General features: G+C 39.4%; 2 protein-coding genes across 13 annotated transcripts in view; one reads left to right on the top strand and one right to left on the bottom strand.

Moving 5' to 3' along the window:
* Positions 1-2,397: 2,397 nt before the first annotated feature.
* Positions 2,398-27,816, top strand: part of LOC113535919 (dedicator of cytokinesis protein 7) — a 45,805-nt gene continuing 20,386 nt past the window's right edge. For 11 of the 12 annotated variants that reach the window (XM_026929501.3, XM_026929500.3, XM_026929499.3 and 8 more), the window contains exons 1-17: positions 2,461-2,661; positions 5,765-5,852; positions 8,641-8,816; positions 8,993-9,061; positions 10,976-11,102; positions 12,352-12,564; positions 13,380-13,465; positions 14,253-14,319; positions 14,510-14,659; positions 14,836-14,916; positions 15,684-15,840; positions 16,369-16,493; positions 17,410-17,503; positions 17,619-17,781; positions 22,870-22,987; positions 27,495-27,565; positions 27,669-27,807. In XM_026929501.3, coding sequence (XP_026785302.3) covers positions 2,612-2,661; positions 5,765-5,852; positions 8,641-8,816; positions 8,993-9,061; positions 10,976-11,102; positions 12,352-12,564; positions 13,380-13,465; positions 14,253-14,319; positions 14,510-14,659; positions 14,836-14,916; positions 15,684-15,840; positions 16,369-16,493; positions 17,410-17,503; positions 17,619-17,781; positions 22,870-22,987; positions 27,495-27,565; positions 27,669-27,807 — 1,974 coding nt within the window. In that variant the 5' untranslated portion in view covers positions 2,461-2,611. Of the gene's footprint in view, positions 2,662-5,764; positions 5,853-8,640; positions 8,817-8,992; positions 9,062-10,975; positions 11,103-12,351; positions 12,565-13,379; positions 13,466-14,252; positions 14,320-14,509; positions 14,660-14,835; positions 14,917-15,683; positions 15,841-16,368; positions 16,494-17,409; positions 17,504-17,618; positions 17,782-22,869; positions 22,988-27,494; positions 27,566-27,668; positions 27,808-27,816 lie in introns of all 12 variants that reach the window. The other variant, XM_026929502.3, reaches the window with a different exon arrangement.
* Positions 18,183-22,741, bottom strand: angptl8 (angiopoietin like 8). Its single transcript, XM_034298441.2, has 3 exons — positions 19,741-22,741; positions 19,348-19,497; positions 18,183-18,625 (listed from the first exon to the last, which is right to left on the bottom strand). The coding sequence occupies exons 1-3, from the start codon at positions 20,041-20,043 to the stop codon at positions 18,497-18,499; spliced, it is 582 nt and encodes a 193-aa protein (XP_034154332.1). The 5' UTR covers positions 20,044-22,741; the 3' UTR covers positions 18,183-18,496.

The raw sequence follows: 27,816 nt of genomic DNA, 5'->3' as shown, positions 1-27,816 counted from the left end.
ACATCTAGTGGAAAGCTTCCCAGAAGAGTGGAGCTCATTATAACAGCAAACACACGGGGAATAAATGTGGAATGAGATGTTCAACAAGCACATATGGGTGTGATGGTCAGGGGTGCACATACTTTTGGACAAATAGTGTGTGTGTATATATACACATATACATATATACATATACACATACAGTACTGTGCAAGTCTTAGGCACCCAAATTTTTTTAGTATAAATTTTGTTATAAATATTTATTTTATGACTTCTGCATTATTGAGTCGGTAAAAAAACAATTTATATTTCCAAACATTACTTTTCCAACAAAAATGAAATGTTACAGGAAAATGTTTGTATGCCAGTAAAGAAAGTAACGTATTAAGTAACATGTTTTTTTCCTGAAAAAAAAAAAAAACATCATGAAGGCTGTCAATTTTACCTGCTAAAACAGAATGAAGTGTGACAGATAAATTCTCCAGAAGAGCTGTCAGATAACAGCACATAACGAACCTTAGACTAGTTTAACTAGTTAGACTAGTTACTACTTTAGTAATTACCAATTACTAAAATTAAACTACACTAAATATTGACTGTTTATTGTATTACTGTTTACTGCCTTTTATAGAATTTTTTTTTTTTGTTTAAAACATTTGATTTAATTCTTTTTGTAGGCATCTTTGCTTTACAGCATTCCTTTGCATATACTGAGATATATATATATATATATATATATACACTTTATTAGCAACACCACTTTAATAGGAACACCTGTAGACATGCATATTCATGCAGTTATCCAATCGGCCAATCATCTGGCAGCAGCACAATGCAAAAAATCATGCAGATGCAGGTCAAGAGCATCAGTTAATGTTCACATCAAACATCAGAATGAGGAAAAAGTGTGATCTCTGTGATTTTAACCGTGACATGGTTGCTGCTACCAGATGGGCTGGTTTGAGTATTTCAGAAACTTCTGATTTCCTGAGATTTTCACACACAACAGTCTCTAGAGTTTACACAGAATGGTGCAAAACAAACAAAACAAAACAAAACAAAAGAAACAAACAAAAAAACATCATATGAGCGGAGGGTCTGCAGGCTGAAACATCTTGTTGATGAAAGAGATCAGAGAAGAATGACCAGCTGAGCAGAATGCACAACATATCAAACCCTGAGGTGGATGAGCTCCAACAGCAGAAGCCCACATCAGGTTCCTCTCCTGTCAGCTAAGAACAAGAATCTGAGGCTCTCATGGGCACCGACTCTCACAAACTGGACAGCTGAAGACCAAGTGATTTTTTTTTTCTTCTAAACTTCAACTGTCCTGTTCCTGAAAGCTAGGAACAGGAATCTGAGGCTCTCATGTGCCCCTCGAGGTTCCATGTTTTGTGCATGTGGAGATGCTTTTCTGCTCACCACGCTTGTAAAAAGTGATTATTTGAGTTACTATCTCCTTCCTGGCAGCTTGAACCAGTCTGGCCATTTTCCTCTGACCTCTGACTTATCAACAAAGCGTTTCCACTCACAGAACTGTCGCTCACTCAGTGTTGTTTGTTTTTCACACCATTCTGTGTAAACTCTAGAGACTGTTGTGTGTGACAAGCCCAGGAGATCAGCAGTTTCTGAAATACTCAAACCTGCCCTTCTGGTACCAACAACCATGCCATGGTTAAAGTCACAGAGATCACACTTTTTCCTCATTCTGATGGTTGATATGAAAATTAACTGAAGTACATTAACCTGAATGTGCATTGTGCTGCTGCCACATGGTTGGCTGATTAGAAAACTGCATGAATGTGCAGGTGTACAGGTGTTCCTAATAAAGTGGGCGGTGAGTGCAAAAGTCTTAAACACATGCAAAGCAAAGCTGTAGACCAAAGATGTGTTTAAAATGATGAAATTAAATGTTTTCTACGTTAAAAAATACTTTAAAGAGCAGTAATTTGTTGTGATGATCCTTTGCTTTAAATAAAGCAGTATCTGAGGTGCAGTGTGTGCAGTTTTATAAGGAAATGAGCTGGAAGTGTTACTGAGCATCTTGCAGAAGCAGCCACAGTTCTTCTGGAGACTTTGACTGTCGACTCGCTTCTTATTTCTGCAGCGAAACCCAGCAGCCTTCATTCTGTTTTTATCTGAAAAGTGTCTCTTATGGAATCTGCTGCTTTCTTTACTGACATACAAACATTTTTCTGGAACATTTCATTTTGTGCTGGAAAACTAATGTTTGGAATCTAAAATGTTTTTGTACTGAAACAATAATGTAGAAGTCAGAAACTAAACATCTATAACAAAGTTTGTACTAAAAAAGGTGTCTAAGGCTTTGCACAGAGCTTGTGCCAGCTGTCTCATTGGCTGCAGTAGTGCACGCTGCGAGCGCGGAGACAGGAATACAGGAAGTGGGGAGGTGTCTGGGACTGGGCCGCGCTGGCTGAGCGCCAGGCGCAGGTGCGTCAGCAGGACCGGTTTGGTGAGAAGCCGGGGAAGGCGGTGTTGTGCTCCGGCCGCTAGGAGAGATCACTGCGCGCTGCCACACTGCAACACAAGGAAGCGATGTCCGAGGAGCCTGCTGCAAGATAATAACCTAGTTCCACGAAGAGTTTTCGCGCAGCGGCTGTGTTTGGACAGGATGGCCACTCTGACAAGCGAGCGGAGAGCTTTTGCTCACAAGATTAACAGGTCTGTGCGAGTTTTGTGTCCACACCGCGCTAGCCGGCTAACGCTGCGCTACTCCCCGCACGCGCCGCTCCTCAACTCGGCTCCCGTCAGCCGCGACAGCTGGACCAGCCTTTTGTTCCCAGGTCACAGAAATGTGTCTCGGCACGACTTTTCATGAAGGTTAATCGGGTTGTTGGTGTTTGAAATAAAGGAAGCACTCCTTAGGCTACTCGTTAGGCTCTATTATTAGTGCCACTGACCGCGCAAGGGGGGTATGGGGGGAGTACAGAGAGGAGTATAGTGTGGAGTATTGAGTGAAATATAGTGGAGTATAATGTGGAGTATTGGAGTACAGAGTGGCGTATAGAGTAAAAGTATTGGAGTATAGTGTGGAGTATAGAGTAAAAGTATTGGAGTGTAGTGTGGAGTATAGAGTGAAATATTGTAGAGTATAGAGTAAAAGTATTGAAGTATAGAGTAAAAGTATTGGAGTGTAGTGTGGAGTATAGAGTGAAATATTGTAGAGTATAGAGTAAAAGTATTGGAGTATAGAGTGAAAGTATTGGAGTGTAGTGTGGAGTATAGAGTGAAAGTATTGGAGTGTAGTGTGGAGTATAGAGTGAAAGTATTGGAGTGTAGTGTGGAGTATAGAGTGAAAGTATTGGAGTGTAGTGTGGAGTATAGAGTGAAAGTATTGGAGTGTAGTGTGGAGTATAGAGTGAAAGTATTGAAGTATAGAGTGAGATATAGTGGAGTATAGAGTAAAAGTATTGGAGTATAGAGTGAAAGTATTGGAGTATAGTGTGGAGTATCTGGGAAAGTTGTGGAGCGGTGTGGTCAGAGCAGCCTCGCTAGCTACACGGAGTGAAATCTCGGCATATACAAGTAACTTATTAGAAAATTGATGTCTAAAAGCTGTTGATGATTTTATTCCTGTTGCTTTGTGTTAAACAGTGTTATCTCCTCCACACTTCCCACACATCAAGTTTCATTTAGTCACAGCGTTATGACTCTCAGCGTTATTGTCACTCCTGACGCAGAACAAGGAAAGCTGAGTTCTGCTTTTACATGATTGAGATGAATTTGTCTTTCATTTTCAGCTGTAATGTGTTTGGGAATCTCCCATCCTGTTCTTTCCTGCAGACTTTGGGTTGTCTAAGTGCATCATTAAGCAGGACTCAGGGAGTGAATGATTTCTTTCAGCTTCTCTTCTGAGCCTTTTATTCCCTCTGTATTGCAGCAGAGCAGGAACCTGATAAGAGATTAACATCACATCTCGCCGCATACAGGTGAAAAGGAATCTCACTCACATCTCGGAATGTGACCTGGAACATCATTCCTGCTTTACTTGTGCCTTTATGCTTTATATGTAGCTGAAGAATGTCAGATCAGTGTTTATTAGATGTTCAGGCTAACCCCAAACTTCACTGTAATTGGCTTTGCTGTTTTTGTCGCTTTGTGTGTGTGTGTGTGTTTTTTTTTTTCCCCTGTGAGTCTGAGTTCATTGTTTGAGTGCAGGATACAGGAAAAGGGTGTGCGGTTGTTGCCTTTAGAGGAGACAAAGTTTCCTTTTTCCTCTTTAAGTAGGAAATGGATTTCCACTGACCATGCAACACTCCTGTGTTCATGTTATAGTCTCAATGCATTTCTGTATCTGTTTGTAAACACTGATGTTTGTAAGGATTTCAACAAGTAAGAGCGATATTAAGTTTCATACTAATGAGGCTATAAATGTATACACACACTGTGCCACTACACCATATCCAATTTTTGTATCTTTTTGTACAAAAAGAGGCTCAGAGTCACTGCCTCACTATGTATATATATATATATATATATATATATATATATAAAAATCAGGAGACCATGTTGATCATCCATAGTCAGTTTAATGATTTCTCACGTGACTAGGCCCCAGCACCATATTGTGATTGTTTTCTTGCTCTGCAAACTGTATTCCAGCCAGAGTTTCATTAGCTCAGGAAATCAGTTGCTGGCCAGCCGGAGTGGCGTGACCCCTGGGAGAGTTCCTTCATCCGGTCCACAGGGGTGTGTTGCATTGAATGATTCCGAAACCTGTGAAAGTTTTGGTAATTGTGTGGTGAAGAGGCACTGTCTCACTGAAGGGAGAGTGCTTTGTTTACGGGGGTGTGTACTTTGTTGCTATATACAATGAGCAGCATGCATATAGAGAGAAAGAATGACAAAGGGGGGGAGTCTGAAGCTCTGGCAGCTGTGTGTGTGTGTGTGTGAGACTACATACACACACATTAGTGTGAGTTTGAGCAAGTGAGCCAGTCTGTGAAGGAGCAGCTGCTCACTGTCTTGGACAGCATAAGGAGGACGTTGGGGGCACTGGGGCTGTGTTGGGCCATAAAGGGGCAGAGTTTTGGCATCATGTCTGTTGTCTATTAGAACTCCAAACAACTCAAAACCCCACAGTTGTGATGTTTTAAAATGATTGTGCCTATTTGTTTAGACTAAGACTATGGTAGCATAATTGTTTAAGCTGTTAAAACCAAAGTGTAGACCACAGTGCTGCTGAATTCTCAGATCTGCTTGTGTTAATTTTCTATAACAGTAGCTCAGGCTGCAAGGTAAATTACAGGTTTAGGTCTGTGTTAATGTCCTTGTTCTAAAACATTATCGTTTCTACCATAACAACTTGCTGAAAGAGTTGCATAGCAGAATAAAATAAAAAAATTGCTTGTAATTGTTAATATGGTACATTTTCTGTGAGGAGTTCATTTAGCATTTTTGGAAGGAGTCTCCAGTGTCAGTAGTTTATAACAGCTGTTTCTTTAAATTTTAAAGTCTTCAGGATAGATGGCTTTGTGATTTTTGGTAATATGATAAGCTGCATTTTTTAATAGCTGCTATAACATTAAACATACTATACAACTATAAACATAAGTGTGAAAAGTCATTATAAATTTTAAAAAAATGTTGACGTTGGCAAATTGCTGTGGCATAATAGGAATAAAAAAACTGCTGGCATGCTGCTATAGAAAAATAACTAGCTTTGGGCTGATAACATCACTTCCTGAAAAGTGTTTTATTCCTGACATGATGAATACTTGACCCAAATATACTATCACATTTTCTCTCTCTCTCTCTCTCTCAGGACGGTAGCTGCAGAGGTCAGGAAACAGGTAACTCGGGAGTATGGCTCCCCTCAGCTCTCCAAAAAACGAAGTGGAGCCCATCAGTCGGTGAGTAATAGCACTTTTATATCGAACAGTGCAGCACAGACAAGTGCGTGTGTCAAGATCTCATCACATAATCTTTAGTGAAAATACAGAGAAGTTTGAATGCAAATTCTGGTGCTGAATTTCAAATCATAATACACTATAGGGCACTAGAATGGGTGTATAGCTTCAATCTGTTATTACCCAATATAGAGCATAAACAAAAGGAATAATTAAATTAAATAGCAACAAGAAAACATCACTGTAGATAAATATTAAACCTGAAACTTTAAGTTGTACGATTAAATTGGGATATTGCCTGTCTGTCAGAAAAAGTAAAAACTACATCTGAACATCTAAAAAGTAAAAACATCACTACACTACTGAATTATTCCTCTAGTAAAGCCATTCCCACCAGAGAGATCATAAAGGTGATTGTTTGAAAATCATCTGAACTATATTTTAGCTCCCCCTGTATGTCCCAGCTCAGCTTGCAGGGCAGTAAGGGGAATTAAATCCAGCACGGATTCTTAGGCTCTGTCCACACAGATACGGATAATACTAAACAAACAGCTTTTTCTTCTGTGCAAGAACATGACAGTTTTACACTGAAAATGATGTTTTTCTAAATTTTAAACCCTGTTTTCACTGTTTTTGTGTGGAATGGGGTCGACGATATGACAGAAAAAAAATTATATCACAATTCAGAAAGGCACACGATACACAGTGTGTATCACGATATGAAGGTTTACTCACAAACTCACACCAATACTGTAATGTAATGTATTTTTAAATGTATTTTTATTCATATATTTTATAAACATTTTATTTATTCAGTAAAAATGTAACACTGAAATAGAGAAAAAACCTTGAAAAATATTTCAAACATATTAAAGTCTGCTTCCAGTTAATTTGTAATATATATATATATATATATATATATATATATATATATATATATATATATTTTTTTTTTTTAATAAAGAAGATAAAAAGTGTATTGTGAAATAATTTATCACAGTATCGGCATTATATGCCCAACCCTAATGTGAATGTTTTTGAAAACATTTTGTGTGTTACGAGTGTGCTAAGACTGCGTTTATCTCGGTTTGGATAAGACTCAAGAGAACACTTTGTATTCATGTGTAACCTTTAGCATGATAAATCAATTATGGAAGATGTTGACCATGTTGGAGTTTCCTCTTCTCTACCATTCAACATGCAGCTCTTAATGTTATTTTCGAGTTGTTTTACGTAACACTTTCTGGCCTGCTTATGTGAACGTTTTCAAAAATAACAATAAAATGCATTCTGGCTGTGCATTTGCTGAGCTGTGTCATGCAGTAAATGTATGATGAACTTTAATGCTTTTCGTTTGCTTTGCTTATTTGCCCACAGTAATGTTTTCTCACTACTGGTATTTAGGTTAACATTAACAAACTCCTTTTCATGCTTGTTAAATTAAAGCAACACATCAGTAAGCTCAAATAAATCATGGCTTCACAGTCACTAATCTTAATACCTAGAGTGTAATGTAATGGTGTTGTAGAACCTGTTTAGTGCACCACATGTCCTCCACTTGAAATGTAATGACAGAAAAAAGTATAACACCAATATGCGTCTGTTAGAAATTGTTTGCTATTGTTATACCACAGAGTTGTTGAATGCTTGATTCCGATTGGTCAGGAGATGTTGATTAATTTTCTATAAGACCAGTAGTTACAGCTGCAAGGCTCTTATTCTAATATGCTAATGCTCTAATATTCTAATATTCTAATGCTCCATATGCACAGATGAACAGAAAAAACTGTGTAATGGTTGATATGATGAAGTTTTCTAGAGATGTTTATTTAGCATTTTTGCAAGGGCTCTCCATGTCTCCTGTTTGTGACCACACACTGCAGTTTCTCGGGAGCATGACAAACCACAACTTTTGTCTTATTAAGATACGAAACTGCCTTATTAAGAGAGAGAGAAAAAAGAGAGGCTGGGAACAACTGCTTATAGCTGTTCTAATGTAAGTGATTGATGATTTTTAGAACACATACGTAGTGTAGTATTTTTTTTTTATAAGTAATTAGTATTGTTATAAAATAAAGAAGCATGGGAAAATAATATATGTCATAAATGACATGCATATATTTTTATGTATTAATGGTTAATATTAGGAAAGGATTGAGAAACACATTTGAGCTACAGAAAGCAAATGTGCCAAATGAGACAATGCTTATTTTTACTGTATCGAAAATAAAACTGTATCGTATTGTATCATATTGAATTTGAATTTTGTGTATCGTTACATCTCTAGTAGATAGTAAAAAACTAGGAAGTGGTTTCTTAAAAATCTTAACCTGCTCTCAAGCATAAAAATTTTGTGAAAATTTAAATTGTGTTTTAAACAGTGTAATTTGGCTTGAAAGCCCAAGTGGCCTTATACCTGCCTATATTTTGCTATGTGTGCTGAATTTTTTGGCACACGATATAAGGTTGTAGAATTTCAAGATTATTCCAGGATGAACACTCTACAAGCATTACCATGATATCCGAATATAGCTTGAATCATTGTGTAATCTTGTGGTGTTTTGCCTTATTCACTTTACGACTTTATGGTAAACTTTCACGTTGGAGTGATTTTACTTCCCATGAAAGCAGGCCGTAAGATTTATGAAATGAAGTAGAAGAGGGAAGTGGTAATTATTACAAACCGTAATCATTTTCACTTCTGCCCACACCACTTGCACTACCTCCTCATAGTAAATTTGCTGTAGATTTCAGATTCAAAATTGTGTGTGTGCGTGTTTTTGTGTGTTAGGTGCCCCTTACGGAAGTGGTGGAGCCGGTCGACTATGAGGAATATGTGAGCAGTCATGCCCCCATCCCTGAGCCTGGGCCTCTCAGACAGCTCCTGGAGTTCCCCTCTGACGACCTGGAGCTCATACTGCAGGAGAGAGAGTGCACCACACTGGAACCAGCCCTGCCTGAGGAAGAGTGAGCCCTTTAATATTCACACAGGCCCAGATACACATGTATATACAGAAGTGTAAATGTAATTAGGTCAGCTGCTCATTGTGGATGAGATTTCCTGCTTGCTTATGACTGCATTCAGTAGATTATTATTAGCATACGTAATAGCTGTTTGACGCCGAGTTATTTTGTGTCTGCAGTACACTGGATCCGAGAGTGAGAGATGCACTTGGGGTCTACACTGATGACTGGCTCATTATCCAGAGAAAGTGAGTGGAATGATGCTTTATTAACCTGCTTATGTGGGAGTAAGGAGAATAATGCTGCAGTCCAGTAACCTCAGGGAAGTCAGAACTCGGAATTATGTCATTTTCCGTCCTCCATGCATTCGAGCTACAAAGTGGGGAAAAACATTGCTGCCTCTGTGTTTGTCTTTTGTTAGCAACAAGCTAGCCAGCTAACTGTGATGAGTGATGTATATTTTCCTCCTCAACCCAGTGAACTGTAGAGTCAGTGTTACAGATTTAATAAGTGAATACTTGTATATACAGTATAACTCATTTAAAGGTAAGAGGTGCTGCTGTGTTTACTGTTCATGCTGTGAGGGGCCATGTTGATTTCATGTAACTTGCTGAACTCGGGGTTGAGGAGACCATTCCTAGTTCCCGAAACTAACCTAACTAAACCAAATTCCAAAGAAAAAATGTTTCCTTTGTCTTTTTTCCTGGACGGACGTTGGAAATTACAAGTTACAGCCTTTAATTGAATGCAACATAAAGATCAGTAATAACTTATTTCATGTTCTCATTTCAGAGGTGGACAAATGATAAATTTATTAGCTAGCCTAGTGGAATTTCTGGTGTTTCCCAGCCCCATGTTTTGTTTGCCCACAAGCCTAAAAAGTGATGTTATTAAGAATTAAGTGCATTAATACAATGCATTCCTGAGGAACGTAAAGACTGTGTAGGTGTAAGTTTCGGCTATGAGCTGTGGTGTTCTCTCCTCACATCGCAAGTAAAATTATTATTTGAGGTTGGCTAGTGTCTTTATTTTTTCTCAGTATGTTTAACTGCGAGGTGATGTATTTTGTGGTAGCAGGAGAGTTATATAACAGCTTTCAGCTGCAGTTTATTTTGCTTGGTTTCATCATTGTTTCCACAAACATGCGTGTTCCCGACTCTGAAAAAAATCATGTCATCGATGCAAGATAGTAAAAAACGTTCTGCTGTCAAACCGAGAGCATCTCGGCTGATGTTTGTAGTGCAGCAGGCGACGGGATACGGAACCCCGTGCTACAGTTACAGCATCTGTGTGTGTCACACCACAGTGAAGTGCATTTAACCTTTTAACATACAGACCAAAGGAAAACTTTTGTTTTGCAAAACTCAGTAGTTTCATTTCTTTCTCTGGTTTTTGAAACTGCTTGTCTGCTGGGCAGTTACGAATAAAAAATAAGTAATAACCCTGAGATGAAATCTGCTTGTCCCTGGAGCCCAGCTAATAATTTGTCCACTCCTGCATTTATATCTTGAGTCTTTATTTTGTTATTCAGAAAACTAGACTTTTTAAGAATTAGAGTGTTAAATAAGGAATAACACACAACAGACCATGCGGTTATACAAAAATAATCCATGCTGGGGTGGTGTGATGCAGCACCACGCAAAGCGGAGTGCCCTTACCACTTTACTGTTATTGTGTGTTATTCTGCTTATACCACAACAATTACAATGTTTAATTTATTAATGAAACTGCTCTGTCCTGAAGACTTTCCCATTCAGGGAAACTTGCAAAGCACCGTGACAAAGCGCTGACACTCAAGACTTCTTCCTTAAACGTTTCCTAACAAAAACATCACCACATCAACGATTATACATTTTTTACTTTGTTAAATAACACGTTTAAAATCTGTTTATTATTAGTGTTAGATTATGTGGAGTGTCCACCATACAAGTCCCTGTGTATGAGCTGTTACTATAGAAACTTTAACGTATTAGAACAAGCACATTAATATAAACCTGTCGTTCATGTGAGAGTCGGAGCTACTGTCCAAGCCGTGCGGTTATACAGGAATAATGCACACCTCCTGAGATTCAAGAATTCAACCGGATTGTGGTTTAAATTACTTTAACAGAATTTCTGTGTATAATAATGGTTATAACTTTTTTTAAATCTTTTTATCTTAGATACCAGTGCTACAGTACTGTACAGAGTCCTCACAACACTGAGCGGCAAAGGGAGAAGCGGAGAGGCCTGGTTAAACAGACGTTTGAACTGGATGAAGCTGCAGCCATTGACCGCTCGGATGACCAGGTAAGATTGGAGGCTGTGAGTGAAACCTTTGCTGTGATGGGTGATCTTGCAGCCCTGTATTGTTTTTTATAGTGACTGTAGGAAGTGTTTGTTACCATACATGTAGTGAACATATTTCAGTTTATTTCTATGGTGTTTTTTTAGCTAGTGCAGTATGGTAGTATTGCTCATTCACAGCAGCAGAGTGAACTCCCTCGTGCTGTAGACTTGTGTGCGTGGGCGACTTCATTAGAGTAGAACACACACACACACACACACACACACACACACCAAAACGAGGTGTGTTTATACTGAGATCATGTGATACTTTAATTGCACACAGATCAATGCTGTTTCACTAATTATGTGGCTTCTGATAGCATCTGGTTGCACCAGAATTAATTTAGGGGTTTTGCATCATTGGGTGTGAATTAATACTTACACAATCACAACCTTTAGATTTTTTATTTCTAAATAATAATTAACAATATTGATTTTTATTGTCAGTTTATTGGGTATTTTGTGTAGATTCATAACATAAAATCCCAATTAAGTCTGTTTCAGTCCCAGGTAACACTACAAAATATTGAAAGGTTCAAAGGAGGGTGAATGCAAGCCATTGTATAGGGGTTATACAAGGCCTTTCTGTCGTAATTTAGATAGAGTACAGGAAGATAGATCTAGATAGAGCAACCATCCCCCATCTCATGTTAGTAGGCGCTCTTTCATCTAATCTCTTGTCTCCTCTCATTTTTCTTTCTGTCAAGGTAAATGGAGAATATTTTCAGAATGAGTTCATTAATGTGAAATAAAATCTATCAATGTATGTTTGACTTAGCTAACATTATACCTGTTTATAGTCAACATTGGTTAACTATATTTCTTATATAGGATGCCACAGAAATATTTTGTCTGAAACTATTCAGAAATGGCAGAATTGTTTCAAGGAACTGGGAACTGGATTAAATATGCAAGCAGATCACCAGCATTAGGTTTCTAGCCTGTCAGACCATCGAGTTTTACCTCTCGGCTAGCTAACATTAAATCCGAATTATATGTAATATAATTATATGTAATATTTCCAGTTTGTCATTAAAATATATAAAATAATTGTTGCTCCAGACTGCAGGTGTCCTGACTTGGTAGCTGCTTGGTTCTTTGTTAAATCACTAAACTGATAACACATTCTTCTATTTTAGCTTGTCTTAAAGAATTGAGAGTTGAAAGAGTCACCCAACCGATCACAAGATGTGAATATCTGTGCCTATAGGATGACCTTAAGAGGAGGTCACTGTCTCTGGATGACACACCGCGGGGCAGCTGGGCCTCCAGTATCTTTGACCTGAAGAACTCCTCTGCAGATGCCCTGCTGCCTTCTCTGCTGGAGCGCACAGCTGCCGAGGACATGGACCACCGCAACACAGAGAGCCGCCAGCACGGGCGCCACCCTGACTTACTGGGGCTTTATCCAGCACCAGATGAGGTCTGAACACTAGTAAACAGTATGTACAGTTACAAGAAAAAGTTTGTGAGCCCTTTGGAATTACCTGGATTTCCATATTATTGCTCGGCCTGGTCTTAATCTAAGTCATAATAATAGACCCCTTCATGAAAAATAGATGGTTGCAAAAAGACCTGGGTGGCCTAGCAACCTGACTCTACTCGGTTATAATCTGACTGAAGAATCTATCAAGAATTTTATTTAGAAATCAGATTGATATTAGCTAAAATGTTACTTATTATTTCAGATTATCACTAAAAACAGAGAGTGCTGTTCAGCTAAACTTACACTTTTAAACTCTGGAAGATCTTTATGGCTTGGCGTCCTGTCAGTGGCTAAATGATGCTAGGCAGAGATCTAGTCTGCGATGATTGGACATGTATACATATCTCACAGTATTATCAAAATGTTTATGCTAAAGAGAAACTGAAGATCTCTTGATTACAATTACAAAGAATGGACACTCCACAAAGACAGAGCTCCTCGAACCAGTTATTCCTCCTAAATGCCTGTAAACACAACCATCTTCTGTTGGCTTGGAAAGGTGTCCAATGCTGTCCAGTTTTGTGCCTTGCCCATCTTCTATCTAATAATTTTTTTTTCTTTCTTTCTTTTTTTTTCTTTTCTTTCTTCTTGTCTAGAATTTCACTGTAGCCCTTCATTACCCACTTCACTGCTGGTGCCTCTTTATGTCTGTGTACATAGCCCTCTGGTGCCTGTGTCAATGTTGCCATGGCGCTGTCACCATGGAGCTTGCTTTCTCATGTCGTGTGTGTGTTTGTGTGTCTGTGTGGCAGGATGAGGCTGTGGAGAGGTGCTCGGTCCCTGAGGTACCCAAAGAACATACAGGCCAGAGAATCATGGTCAAGTGTTTATCTCTCAAGTGAGTTCAGTGTGCTTGATTTAATCAAAACACTCCGCATGCCTTTATTTATATCAGACATGTACACTCACTGTCCACTTTAATAGGAACACTTATACACCTGCTCATTTATGCAATTATCCAACCAGCCAATCATGTGGCAGCAGCACAGTGCATAAAAACCTGCAGATACAGGTCAAGAGCTTTGGTTAATGTTCACAAACATTGGGGGAAAAAGTGTTATCTCTTTAACTTTAACCGTGACATGATTGCTGCTACCAGATGGGCTGGTTTGAGTATTTCAGAAACTGCTGATCTCCTGGCATTTTCACACACAACAGTCTCTAGAGTTTACACAGAATGGTGCAAAAAAAAAAAAACCATCCTGTGAGTGGAGAGTCTGCAGGCTGAAACACCTTATTGATGAGAGAGATCAGAGGAGAATGACCAGACTGGTCTGAGCTGACAGGAAGTCTACAGTAACTCAAATAAGCACTCTTTACTACTATGGTGAGCAGAAAAGCATCTCAGAACACATCAAATCATGAGGTGGATGGGCTACTCTAGCCCAGTAGATCAGCAGTTTCTGAAATACTCAAACCAGCCCACTTGATACCAACATCCATAGTTAAAGTCACAGAGATCACATTTTTTCCCATTCTGATGGTTGATGTGAACATTAACCGAAGCTCTTGACCTGTATTTGCATGTTTTTATGCATTGTGCTGCATATTGTATATTGCTTTTACTTGGACATGATGCAAGTTTCCTTCATGGTGTGATGGACTTTGCTGTGTTGCCCCTCTAGGTTTGAAATAGAAATTGAACCAATATTTGGTACAGTGGCCCTGTATGATGTGAAGGAAAAGAAAAAGGTACATATGTTGTATAGTATAGTATATTGTATAGTACTTTTTGTTGCAGTATTTGCTGCTTATTGTTTTACATTTGTCCTCGGAGTAGTTGATTCATTTCAAAATAGTTCTAATAGTTGAGTTTGAATGAAACTTCTTGTGGTAGCCCGATATTTAAATGCCCTTTCCAATCTGGTTCATCTGGTCCTAGATTTCAGAGACCTTTCATTTTGACCTGAACTCAGACCAAATAAAGAACATGCTACGCCCCCACAACCCCCACACTGCTATCTCCACCCTCGCCCGCTCTGCCATCTTCTCCATCACAGACCCCTCTCCTGACATCTTCCTGGTTATCAAGGTACGGCCACCGGGGGGAGCGACTGCTCAGAATCTCATCTTTGTTAGAGGCATAGTTGGTTGAAAGTGTGATCAATTAGAGACACATGGATCATTTTTTTCCCTTATGACAAAAGTGGATCCTATTCCTTTTTTTTGTAAGAGTAAACATGGTTTATCTGTATGTGTCTGTTTCAGCTGGAGAAGGTCCTGCAGCAGGGAGATATAGGAGAGTGCTGTGAGCCCTATATGGTCATAAAGGATTCAGATTCAGTTAAGGTAAGTATGGGTACTCATGTGCTTTTCTGCTTGAGCGTATGTGCACAATTTTACTTATTCTCGTAAGTCATCAGATGCGCTGAGCATCAGTCCTTATCATAACAGACACGGGGAGCTGCCAACGGATCCATTTAGAGCAGGACGCCATTTCACAAGCCTTCAGATGTATGTCATGTCAAAGTAGACCTACACTCAAAATTCAAGGGCAACCATCAAATGTACCAGCGCTGCCCCTTTTCACTTACAACACAGTAGGAGACATTTATACACCAAGTCCAGGTTGAGGTGCTGTAAGATTGTGATGCTATAAGATTATCTATGGAAAGAGGAAGAGGTAGAGGTGTCTGCAATGGTGGGTTGTAGTCTGACAAAACACAGTAACATTACACTGTGTAGTCTAGTTCACTTATTCCAATAATTTGTAACACATTTATGCTACACCTTTAGGAACTGTCGGCACTGTGTAAGACGGGGGCAGAGGGGAAGCGTGTGAAGAGCCAGCACTGCATACGCCAAGCATACATATCATATTTTCCAATGATTTCTCAATTACTAAACTGCTGCAATATTTGCTGTCTTTTTTGAAATAACCAAAGTCCAGTAAACTTGGAGAGACTCACCACTGGCCTGTGAGCTCTTAGTGTTGATTTGGACTGTTGGTGGATTTTAGCAGACAGACTGTCTGACTTTTCTGGCTTCTTTTCTGTGTGTCTGCATGTCTGCCTGTCTTATGGTATGCCTGTGTGTGTGTGTGTATGTGTGTGTAGCACAAGGAGAAACTTGAGAAACTGAGGGCCCAGGCAGAGCAGTCATGCAGTCGTCTCGGTCGCTTCCGAATGCCCTTTGCCTGGACGGCCATCCACCTTTTCAACATCATCAGCAGCGTAGGGGGGCTGGAGCGCTCTGACTCAGACTCAGACACAGGTTATTCTCAACACTCCTGCTCCCTTGTCTACATGTTCTGCTCTGACCACTGTGCAACACTCCGACACTGTAATTATTGGATAATTCATTTTCCGTCATGTTAGAACAGAGTATAAGTATATATATCAAGTATCAAGTATCATACAGAGTATCAAGTATATATTATTTTTTTTAAGTTTTCTGTGGACTGAATGAAACACGTGCCTTGTACATGACACGTGTTACACACCTATCTCGTTTGTACACATTATGCACGAACAGTTAGACACTAACTCATTATCTTATCAGCCTAGATGCAAGTAACAGTAACAGGCAACTGAATCCATCTCAAGTGTAATTGCTGATTAAATCATAAGCAGCAGGGTTACTTATAAAGAAAGTGATGAAGAAAAGCACACACAAGTTCACCTATAGGGTCGATGTACCTACCTACACTAATGCTACTACTATATTACTGAAATGTACACTATTTATGCATATGGCAGATTTTATTGATTTTATTTAAGCTTTCCCCTCCTGCGTTCACAGAGCGCAAGGGCACGTGGACCGAAAGGAAGAAGAAGGGATTCGAGCGGATGAGTGTTGGGGAGGACATGTGTAACTTGACTAACTTCCGGCCGGCCACGCTAACCGTCACCAACTTCTTTAAACAGGCCAGTCACTTTTCCTGTAGAGTGACACAGAGTGGAAAGTCACTCTCTTCTGTATTAGAGCACAAGCATGGGTACGATGAATATCCACTTTTGAATGAGCTGGTTCCATTCAGAATGTGCATGCTAAATATTTAAGTTCATGGCAAGTCTCATGTCTGAATGTGAACACGGAAACACGCTGTTAATGAGAGAGCTCAGAGGAGAATGGCCAGACTGGTTCAAGCTGACAGGAAGTCTATACTAACTCAAATTACCACTCTTTACAAGCGTGGTGAGCAGAAAAACATCTCAGAATGCACTGAACCTATAAATATAAAGAGAATAAATTTAGATATATTTAATATAGACCATGGTACACTGATTACTTTTAACCTTTTTTTTTTTTCTTTCTTTCTTTCTTTCTTTCTTTCTTTCTTTCTTTCTTTAATCACATGGATGGGCAGGAAGATTTTGACACAACCCCAGTGTACTGTTTTTTTCCCCACTGGTGTGTTTTATTGGTTTGTTGTAGGAAAGGCACACTAACTTTATAGTGGCAGTGTATTTTTTATCAAAATGTTTCCATTTTTTAGTTTTTGCACTATTTCACATATCTGTAATTAACCCACTGAAGTTAAATGGAAAAAAGATTTGCAATGAAAAATCCCAAAAACGTCATTCTTATAAAATCCCTTGGTTGGTCATCTGGCTTAAGTTGCATGCTAGGTAGATATGATCAGTTGGTATTTATTAAGCTTTGTTGTTTACACTTGTGTATATAATCTGTTTTTCTTACATTTGCTGAATCCATGTTTAATTGTGTGTATGACAATCCCAGATGTTATGCACAAGAGCAAACCTTTTTCTGTGCAGTGGAGAGAAATGGGGGAGTTTAATGTGTGTTGTAACTGCTGTGAGGTTTTGTGTTGTCCTGTAGGAAGGGGACAGGCTGAGTGATGAGGACCTGTATAAATTTTTAGCTGACATGAGAAGACCGTCCTCTGTGCTGCGCCGACTCAGACCTGTCACAGGTATACTGCTGAGTACAGCTCCAGTGGGGTTCACTAGCCATCATCTCTGTTTCGTTTACTTAGCATGTTTCTTTCAGATGCTGTTGCACACTCACTCTCTCTTTCTGCATTGCAGCTCAGTTAAAGATTGACATTTCTCCAGCACCCGAGGTTCCTCACTACTGTCTTTCTCCTGAGCTGCTCCATGTGAAGCCCTACCCTGACCTGCGTGTACGTCCCACCAAGGAGGTGCTGGAGTTTCCTGCACGCTATGTTTATACTCCTCACACCACCTATAGGTCAGTTGCTGTTCACACACATTTCAATGAGATTTATGTTTGAGCCTTCACTCCCTAACCAGGTTTGAGATGTAATTTGCCCCGAGAAATTTGCTTATTTATTAACACAGCTGATCAGGCTGGGTGCTGAACTGGAGGGCTTCATACACACTGTATTGTTCTAATTATAAACCATTCCTGCCCCGTGCAAATGTACATGAATTTTTATTTTAAATAGCCTCTATTTTTAAATGGCCTGTGTGCTGCCAGTGTCCTGTGTAAAAGCGACTTTGATTACCATGACAGTGTGCTGGACATGCTGCGATCTGAGAACCGATGGTGTGTTGCACTGCTGTCAGGGTAACGTAGGTTAAATTGGGGATGGACCCAGTAAAACATTAAACCACAATCTGAAACATATGTTCAAAAAAATTAAAGATTGTATTTATTATAAAGTAGAAAAAATAATATAGCATATTCAGTACAACACAACAGTGTCCTCAAATTTTATGTTTTTTTTACAGTATTGTTTATGAAAAAACTTGTCTGGTTTTAGTGAAAATATATGTTTTGGTTGCCACCTTGGGAGTGTTAGTAAAGAGCATAGTTCCTGTTGATCACTTTCAGGTGTGACCTATGCTGGAACTAGGCTTGAGAGAGAATTTGTCCTATACTGAAAACAGTTCTACCAGCTACTGATCACTCATGTGCTGCTTCTAGACTGTGGAATGGAAACTTAGACGCTCCTGCTTGCCCATTTCTGTAACTCAGCCAGCTGCTGGTTCTGGTTTTCCAGCTGCTGTTTCTGTGTCTCTGTCCAGCTCACCAGGTCATGCAGAAGGGTGTTGTGTTTCTGGGTGGTCTCCTGTCATGAAGAGATGTTTTAAAGTCATTTTAAGTAAATCATTGATATTGTTTCAGGCTGTTTCAGTTAACATGGAAACTGAGTCTGTACAATATAACAGTATTATTGTCCCTACAGAATATTATGTTGCCATGATATCCAGTGATGTTTATTGCTGATTATATTATATTACCAGACCTGCTGAGCATTATGCATTTTGTGCAGGGGCTCTGCAAAACCATCGGATTGTGCTTGTACAAGTTATCACTCAAAAATACACCAAAAGAGCAAAGAGAATTCTTTTTCTCTCCAATAAAATGAGAGATGAGCCAGTCGACAAATTAACCTGGAATAATCTGGAGATTACAAAGATCTGCAGCGTAGTGTCAAATCTGACAATTTACAAATAATGGTGATGACAAAAATCCACCAGCCGACTTGAGTTTTCGTGATTGCCAGAAATGCTCATTTTCCTGATATTTTTTGAGCTAACTGTTCTGGACGATTACATTGTTTATCACAATATTTTAAAACGGAAAATTGCGATCAGGAAACAATTAATATCGCACAAGCCTAGTGTAAATGCAAAATGTTCAGGTCACTTTAAATCATGCTATTGTTTTGGGCAGGTAGTGTTCTGAAAACATGACTTGAATGAAGTTTAGCGGCAAGGCCTCCATGGTACAGGGCCTGTTACAATGAACACAGAAGACAGGTGGATTTGGGAAGCTGTGGCTACACACCTTCAGTGCTTTGATCCTATCAGTGGTGAATCTTTTCAAGGTTGCCTCCAGATTGCTAATTTTTTGCTTTATCGCCACCTCTTCTCGCTCTACCTTGTAGACCAGTCCGCTGGTTTGTTGAGCCTGGGTTTGTATTGCTGTCGTCTCGGCCTACAAAAGAAAAATGACAACAGCTGTTCACTGTTCATGTTCACTGTTCAACAGCTCTTCACTGTTCATGCACTGTACATGGCAGTTACTTTGGTTTATAGCTAAGAGTGAGGTCAGAAAAAACACAATCCTCTGCGTTTTATATCCTAGTAAGCACAAACATCTTCTATCTCTTATTTTCTATGTTTCTGTAAGGTGCCATAGTGTTATGAGAGGTGTGTGTGTACAATGGCATGTCCTCACCTGGATGACGCCGAGCCTGTCTTTTATCTGGCGCTCGGAGCGGATGGTCTGTTCTGTGTCCTGGCCCAGACGCTGCACAAAGCTCTCTGTGTCTGTAATGGCACGGGTGAGGCGTGCCAGCCTGGCCTCAGTGTTCTGATAAGCGTGGTGCAGTGACTCGCTGAATTGCAGCACCCCATACATCAGCACATTCACTTCATCTGTTAGTGCTACCTTTGCCTCAGTCCGTGGCATCGCAGGTGAGGAACACACCCCGCATACCCATATGCACAGGCATACCCATGTGTGCAAGTTGGTTAACATGGTGAGTGGCCCCAACGTGCTGTGGAAGGAGTTTTAGATGTGGATGTGAGATCAGCACTCAGCAGTAGGTCCAGTAGGTCTCGGTTATTTCCTGTCTCTGCGTGTCTCCTGGTGGTTAATGGTGGCCCTTTCCAGCTCTTATACGCTCCATGGGGAGAGTGGAGTTGAGCCTAGGACCAATCACGCTGACCAATTTTGTCTTTTTTTTTTTTTTTTTTTTTTTTCTTCTTCTGTTTCTGTCTGTGTGTCTGTGTACGTGACCTTGACTTGTGCAGTTCAGGCAAAGGTCATGCTCAGTATTGCCTAGCTGCTGTGTACCTGCCAGCAATAACTCAGTGCCATGTTTGTATAAGCACACACCCATTCTCTAAACTGGTGTGAGGATTCATTTAAAACACATGGTAAATACAGCAGGGTTTTTTTCTACATTTTGAACTTTGTTTGAGCTCGTATTGAAAGCACACAGGGAGTCCAGTGTACATGCTGTAATCACCTGTTCACTGTTTAATTTGGTGAAAAGTTTAAAGGTTTAAGGTCACCCTCTTTCATATTTGTTTCATCATTTAACTTTACTTTGGGTCTTACCCAAAAAAGCACACCAACAGTTTAGTGCCCTTATATCATCATCAGTGAATATGTGTTAAGCCATCCTTTCATAGAGCCCAATTTATCATTTTTCTTTGGGGTGTTCCCAGTCCTGCCCTGGCCCTGTAGCACACTGAGGACTTTGCTAATACACCTGATCCTAAGTAACAAGCTATTTAACAAGCTGCTAATGAGTTTCCAGTGCTTAGATTACATCATGGAACTCTACCCTGAGTTGGCAGTTTTCATCTACCTGGAAACCTACGATTATTAAGTGATACAATTGATGGTGACAAGAACAGAAACTGATTCAACGTAATTTAAGGAATATCATAATGCGAGGAATCACTGTTAAGCTGAATATCAGCACGGCTGTGATTATCTTTTATTTCATCCAGACAGAAACTAAGAACCGACCATTTCAAACTACAGATGCTCTTACATCAATATTCCTGTTTTGCATAGATGAATTTGGTCTTCTGTTCTGTCTCTTACCCTCTTCTGACTATCAGATATACATTTTAACTAACCTGATTTTCATAAAGCTATTTATATTTGAGAATTTGTGAAGCAGTGAAGCAATCTAACCTATAAACCTGAATGCAAATGGGTCTACAGATTTTAATTATTCTGCTGTTATAAATTATTATTTCTCATTTACATTTATTTAAGTAAATCAACATGGTCACTCGCTTTATTTTGTCTAGTGGTACTTTCTCCCCACTTTACCATGTTTTGATAATTTTATCATTGCTATACAGTCACTCAGTGTAACAAGATTAAAATGTGGTAGTGGCATGTTAGTGGGTGTTGAACTGGCACAACTATATTAGGCCGTGCAGCATTATTGGGTTTTTAAACATTGCCGCTTTATTAGACAAAGCTGTGGTGTTGGTGCACCTTGTACATGTACAGTTAGAGACTAGAGGTCATTTTGTACAATTTGTGCAATTTGTTTGTCATTCTCCACAATACTCAGCTTCTGTGTGCAACAGCACTGACACCTGACTTTCGTGTTTTTTTAACCTCAAAATAACCTGTGTAGCCATGTACAAAAAACATCAGTTGATGGAGAGCAAATATAGTTTAAAGTGGGAGACTTGAAATGAGTGTGTATTTGTTCTTAAGAGAGAAGCCAGTGTACTTTCTCTGTAAAGAAGCTGCGAGTCATGAAGGAATACAAGTCCGGTAATTATTATAACACAAACATAACTGATAACCAGACAGTTACCCACTTAACAAAACTCACCTCGGCGAGATGTCTTTACAGAGTAGCAAAGAAAGATCCATGTATATATATTTATATAAGTAATTATACAACAGTTAGATCCAGTCCACTAATTTGGTCGAGTGGAATTCCAAAAGTGCCTATATTTCCTATAATCTCACTGGGACATTTCACTGTGTGTATCACGCCACTCATCTGTGTTCGCCGCGTAAAATTCCACTAGTTCGAGACAGCTACTGTAACACTACAGTAGTGTTGGCTGCTTCATCAGCGAACGTTGCAAACGATACTTTTCAGGAATATTTAACTTTTGACTTCGAATATAAAAGAAGAGACACCAGTTTTAACGGAAGTACCTTTAACGGGAATGTACCAAAGTGAGCTAGCACTCGCAATCATGCGGTTATACTGAATATCAGCATGCCTGTGATTAGCTACAGCACTCGCCCTGCGGGCTCGCAGCCATGCCCATATTCAGTATAACCACGCTCTTGCTCATGCAGTATTGCTTAAATATATTTTTTACTCGAATTGAAAGAGTGTGTATAATAAATATTATTTTCTAATAGCGTAATAGTATAATCTCTTAACCTATGCTTGGAAATGTCCATTCTTTAAGAGCATGGATTATTAGTGTAACCTACCCTGATCTATAGAATAAGTCCACTTATACTAATGTGCTTAAAAATGATTTAGCTTAGTTTATGGCGGTTTAAGGCACACAAAGACACTAACATGGCAGATAGATCCTGACACCCCTGTGGATTTCTCTGATAAAATGGCCAGTGAGCGTAAGATAAGTGTAATATATTGGCGACACAGTGTAGAATGTTTAGTATTCAAAGATGAGAACTGGGACACACTGTACGATCAATTGCTTTGGTGTTAGCTTGACAGTGTTCACATGATCAGTAAGAAAATCCTCTGTTAGCTTATAGATTTATGGTATGTTTTTTGCGCACTCTCTCTGTCTCTTGCTCTCTCTCTCTCTCTCTCTCTCTCTCTCATTGTAGGAATCTGCTGTATGTATATCCTCAGAGTCTTAACTTCAGCAGTAGACAGGGTTCTGTACGGAACATTGCTGTAAAGGTGCAGTTCATGGCAGGAGAGGACCCCACCCAAGCCATGCCTGTGAGTCCATGCACAAACACACACACACACACACATAAGCACCGTGATATGCTATGATTGGTCACTTTCATAGAGAAGGCCCAGCTGTGGCCTGAAGACACCTCTTTCAATGCTTTTTTATGAAATCTAGATTTACAGGCTTTATCGCACATGGGATTTGTACTCCCTGTCTAAGTGCACTATAAGAGTCAAATAATGTTTTGTACACCCAGTGCACTACTATATGCTCATTAGGAAATCTACAGACCAAAGAGTCACATAGCAGTTTAATTCAAGGTTTATCATTATGTGTGGACATAATGTTGTTTCTGGAGCTTCTTGAACTTTTATCTGTCAAACAGTGACTGTTGAAATGATCTGATATTTTGTTGTTGTTACTTAAATGTGTAATAATGTGAATAGGATTTGGCATAAGAGTGGAGGAGTCAGCAATTCTTTGGAGCACGTACCAACTACCATAAGTCAACTTAACTTGAACAGAGTTTTGGCTCTGCTGAGCGGGAGCAAACAAAGTTTGCACACATCACCTCTGAGTGCTAGCCAAGGAGATGTGTTCTCGTATGGAGAGCCCTGTCTGTCTGCTCGCTTCACAACTCCATGGTCATGCATACTGTTTTTGTGTTCTCATTCTACAAGTCCTTGCATTCTATGGTGTATTATATACTTTTTGAGAACCAAGCACTGTTTTGCTGCATTTTTATGATTGCTATGGTGATGGCTTGAACAGTAGACTATGGTCTGGCAATAGCTAGGCTTTCTTAGTCTTGTTCCCTCTTATTTAGATCTGAATTTACTGCTGCTCCTGGAGCAAGACTTCCCAATATAACCGTATACTCTCTAAGACATTCAAGAAGGTTTTGCAATTCACTCAAATTATATTTTTTTTTGAGTAACTTAGTAACTCACTTTCATTTCATTAAACAAAGAATTTATAAGCAATGTTCAACTTGCGATAACAGAGAATTAAAAAAAAAACCTTTCACATGCAGTTTTAGCTGTTACAAAGACTTTACCAGAACAGTGTTATGTGAACCTGAATGAATAGAAATGCCTGGGATTTGCCAGGACCAGGTATAGTTCAATTCAATTCAGTTTTATTTGTGTAGTGTTTTTAACAATGGACATTGTCACAAAGGAGCTTTATAGAAATAAATGGATTCAAATTAAATTAAACCAAAATAAACTGTAAATATGTGAATTTATCCCTAATGAGCAAGCCAGAGGTAACGGTGGCAAGAAAAAACTCCCTGAAATGAGATGAGGAAGAAACCTTGAGAGGAAACAGACTCGATTTAATTCAATTCAATTTTATTTGTATAGCGCTCTTAACAATGGACATTGTCACAAAGCAGCTTTACAGAAATAAATGGATTCACAAAAATATATTGTAAATATTTGAATTTATCACTGTGAATTTATCCCTAATCAGCAAGCCAGTGGCCACGGTGGCAAGGAAAAACTCCCCGAGATGATATGAGGAAGAAACCTTGAGAGGAACCAGGCTCAAAAGGGAACCCATCCTCATCTGGGTGCAACGGATAGTGCGATTATAAATAAATCCCTTCTATTATTGTGTACTATATATGTACAAAGAGTGCAGTTGTGCAACCAATAAATTCATCACAGTTTTTGCAAGAAAATCTATCCACTGTCCGCTAATGGAGTCCTGAGTACGAAGCTGCTTGTGGCAACTGCAGCCCCAAAGCCACCACAGCAATCGCAGTCCCAATCCATCACAGTACAACTATGAGATCCCCAAGCCATCTCCACAGCCCCCAGGTGGCACTATCCCCAGCAATCCCAATGATCTTCAGACCATCCATATGGGGCCGCCCCCAGCAGCAGCGCGCAATCTTAACCAATGAGAATTCCAACCAGAAGTAGGGCATCAGGATGGATCAGGCAGGTCTGGAGAGCAGAAGGGGTCAGGATCATTGGTAACTCAAGAGTAGCATGTATAGCTCGACAGAGAGAGCTCGACAGAGAGAGAGAAAGGGAGAGAGAAAGGGAGAGAGAAAGGGAGAGAGAAAGGGAGAGATTGTCCTCTAATGGTTAAGGACAATGTACTTTGTGTGAACAGTGCAAACAGGGACTCCAGCAAGACTAGCTATGACAGCATAACTAAAAGGGAGAGCCAGAAGGTAACACAGTAAGAGAAAGCCCTACCCCCTGCTGCAGCCTTCACTAATCGAGGTACCAACAAATAGCCTGCACCTTTTAATCGAAGTAGGCGTGGTGAATCATAAAAGACCAAAAGTTTGCTCAGGTACTACGGCACGAGACCATTCAATGCTTTATAGGTCAATAGTAGTATTTTATAATCAATACGAAATTTGATTGGGAGCCAATGCAGTGTGGATAAGATAGGGGTGATGTGGTCATATCTTCTGGTTCTAGTAAGGACTCACTGCATTCTGGACTAACTGGAGCTTGTTTATGCTCCTACTAGAGCATCCAGACAGCAAGGCATTACAGTAATCCAACCTAGAGGTAACAAATGCATGAACTAATTTTTCTGGATCATGTAATGACATTATATTTCTTATCATAGCAGTATTTCTGAGAGGAAAGAAGGCTATCCTAGTAATATTATCTACATGAGCTTCAAATGAAAGACTGGAGTCGATAATCACACCAAGGTCTTTTACTGCTGCACGTGATGAAACAGAAAGGCCGTCCAGAGTTATTATATAATCAGAAAGCTTACTTCTAGCTGCATGTGGTCCTAGTACAAGTACTTCTGTCTTGTCAGTAAGAGAAAGTTAATAAGCATCCAGTTTCTAATGTCCTTTACACATTCCTCAACTTTATTAAGCTGGTGTCTGTCATCTGGCTTTGCTGAAACATTCAACTCTGTGTCATCAGTGTAACAGTGGAAGCTAATACCATATTTACGAATAATTTTAACCAGAGGTAGCATATATAAAGAAAACAGCAGTGGGCCTAAAACAGAGCCTTGCGGAACACCAAACTTTACCTTAGTATGTGTAGAGAGGTCACCATTTATATCTACAAACTGATAATGATCAGTCAAATAAGACCTGAGCCAGGAGAGATCCTTTCACTTAACTCCAACATCATTTTCTAGTCTATCTGGAAAAATACATTTCATTAATGTTATTCCTATGTAGGTATGAGCATAGCTACTTTTCTAGGATAAAGGTGAGGTTTGATATTGGCCTATAGTTGGACAATTGACAGGGTCTGAGGTCTGTTTTTTTTAATCAGGGGTTTGATAACTGCTAGTTTAAAAGATTTAGGTACATAGCTAGTGCTAACGGAACAATTGATTATTTTTAGAAGAGGTTCGATTGTTTCTGGAATTATCTGTTTGAAGAAACATGTAGGTAAAGGATCTAGTATACAGATTGATGATTTTGTTGATGAAATTAGTGAAATTAGTTTGGTCTCTTGAAAGGGAGTAAAATTAATAGTCTAAATTTTTTGCCTGATATTTTCAATTTTACCATTGAAAAAATTAGCAGAATCGTCTGGGTAGATGTAGTTTTTTCAAATGCATTGAATTTATGACTAGGTTTTTGTGTGACGCCTAGCTTATCATATAAATAACTGCGACACCTCCTGCTCAGTTAGACAGGGCTGATCTATGTAATGTATGTGCATTTGTTGTGATTTAATTTTATGTTAATTAGGGTACAAAAACAAACCTTCTGAGTATTTCTACATTTTACATTAGACAAGAAATGAGAGCAGCACCTTCCCGAGTGGGATGGACACTGTCCCACACTAACAGGCCAGCCTTGCTCTCAAAACTAGTCCAATTAACTATAAAGCCCATATTGTTTTCGGAGCACCACCTGGACATCCAGCAGTTCATAACCTGCTGTAAGCTACGTCGCCATGCTGCATTGGGATGGGGCCAGAGCATACTACTGCATCGGACATCGCCTTCTCTAATTTACACACCTCTACAATGTTACTCTTAAACATCCTGCACTCCACACTGAACAAGCTGAATGTTTGACATGTTTAACATACCTTAATCGAAGATTTGTTGATTACTTTAGACGGCATGGATCCGGCATGGATGGCCTTCGCTTGCTGTTTTCACAAAAAAAAAAAAAAAAAAAAAAAAAAAAAAGAAAAGTGTTCTTCGAAAAAATGAAAATACGGCAGAAAGGAAAGTGAAAAATACAGCAGATGAAAATGATAGTGCAAAATTATTGATTAGTTATTGATTGATAGTGCATGATGCAAAGTTCTGATCAAATGTGAACAAAATGTTCTGATCAAATGTGAACAAAAACCGAATGTTGCTGTAGGGGGTGTAGAAGATGTATGCAAAGAGCTTTGGCTTTGAGTCCTGACTAGTCTGTGCTGAGATGTCTGAGAAACATGGTGTATAGTTACGTCAGCAGAATTGCTCTTGATAGCATCTGCTATTTTGTTTTCAGAAATGTGTTGTCTTTGTAAATTGTACGTGATGATGTATAAATGTGCTGGTTCCAGCGTTAGGTGTCTTGATATTGCACTTTTTCTGAAACAGGTCATATTTGGAAAATCCAGTTGTGCAGAGTTCTACAAAGAGGCATACACACCAGTGATCTACCATGACAAGTAAGAGCCCTTAAGCGATTACTGAAGAGGAATGAATGAAGGAATGGAGCTTTTATAATCACTCAGTTTCTCATACACCAGTATTTGCACTTTCTTTTCCCAGGTCCCCTGAATTCTATGAGGAGGTGAAGATGAAAATTCCTGCTAACCTCACGGACAACCACCACCTGCTGTTCACCTTCTACCACATCAGTTGTCAACCCAAACAGAACACAGCGCTCGAGACACCTGTGGGCTACACTGTAAGAGCT

This window comes from Pangasianodon hypophthalmus, chromosome 23, assembly GCF_027358585.1.
Source record: "Pangasianodon hypophthalmus isolate fPanHyp1 chromosome 23, fPanHyp1.pri, whole genome shotgun sequence".
NCBI classification, from domain to species: Eukaryota; Metazoa; Chordata; class Actinopteri; order Siluriformes; family Pangasiidae; genus Pangasianodon; species Pangasianodon hypophthalmus.
This window is presented reverse-complemented; position numbering and strand designations above follow the sequence as displayed.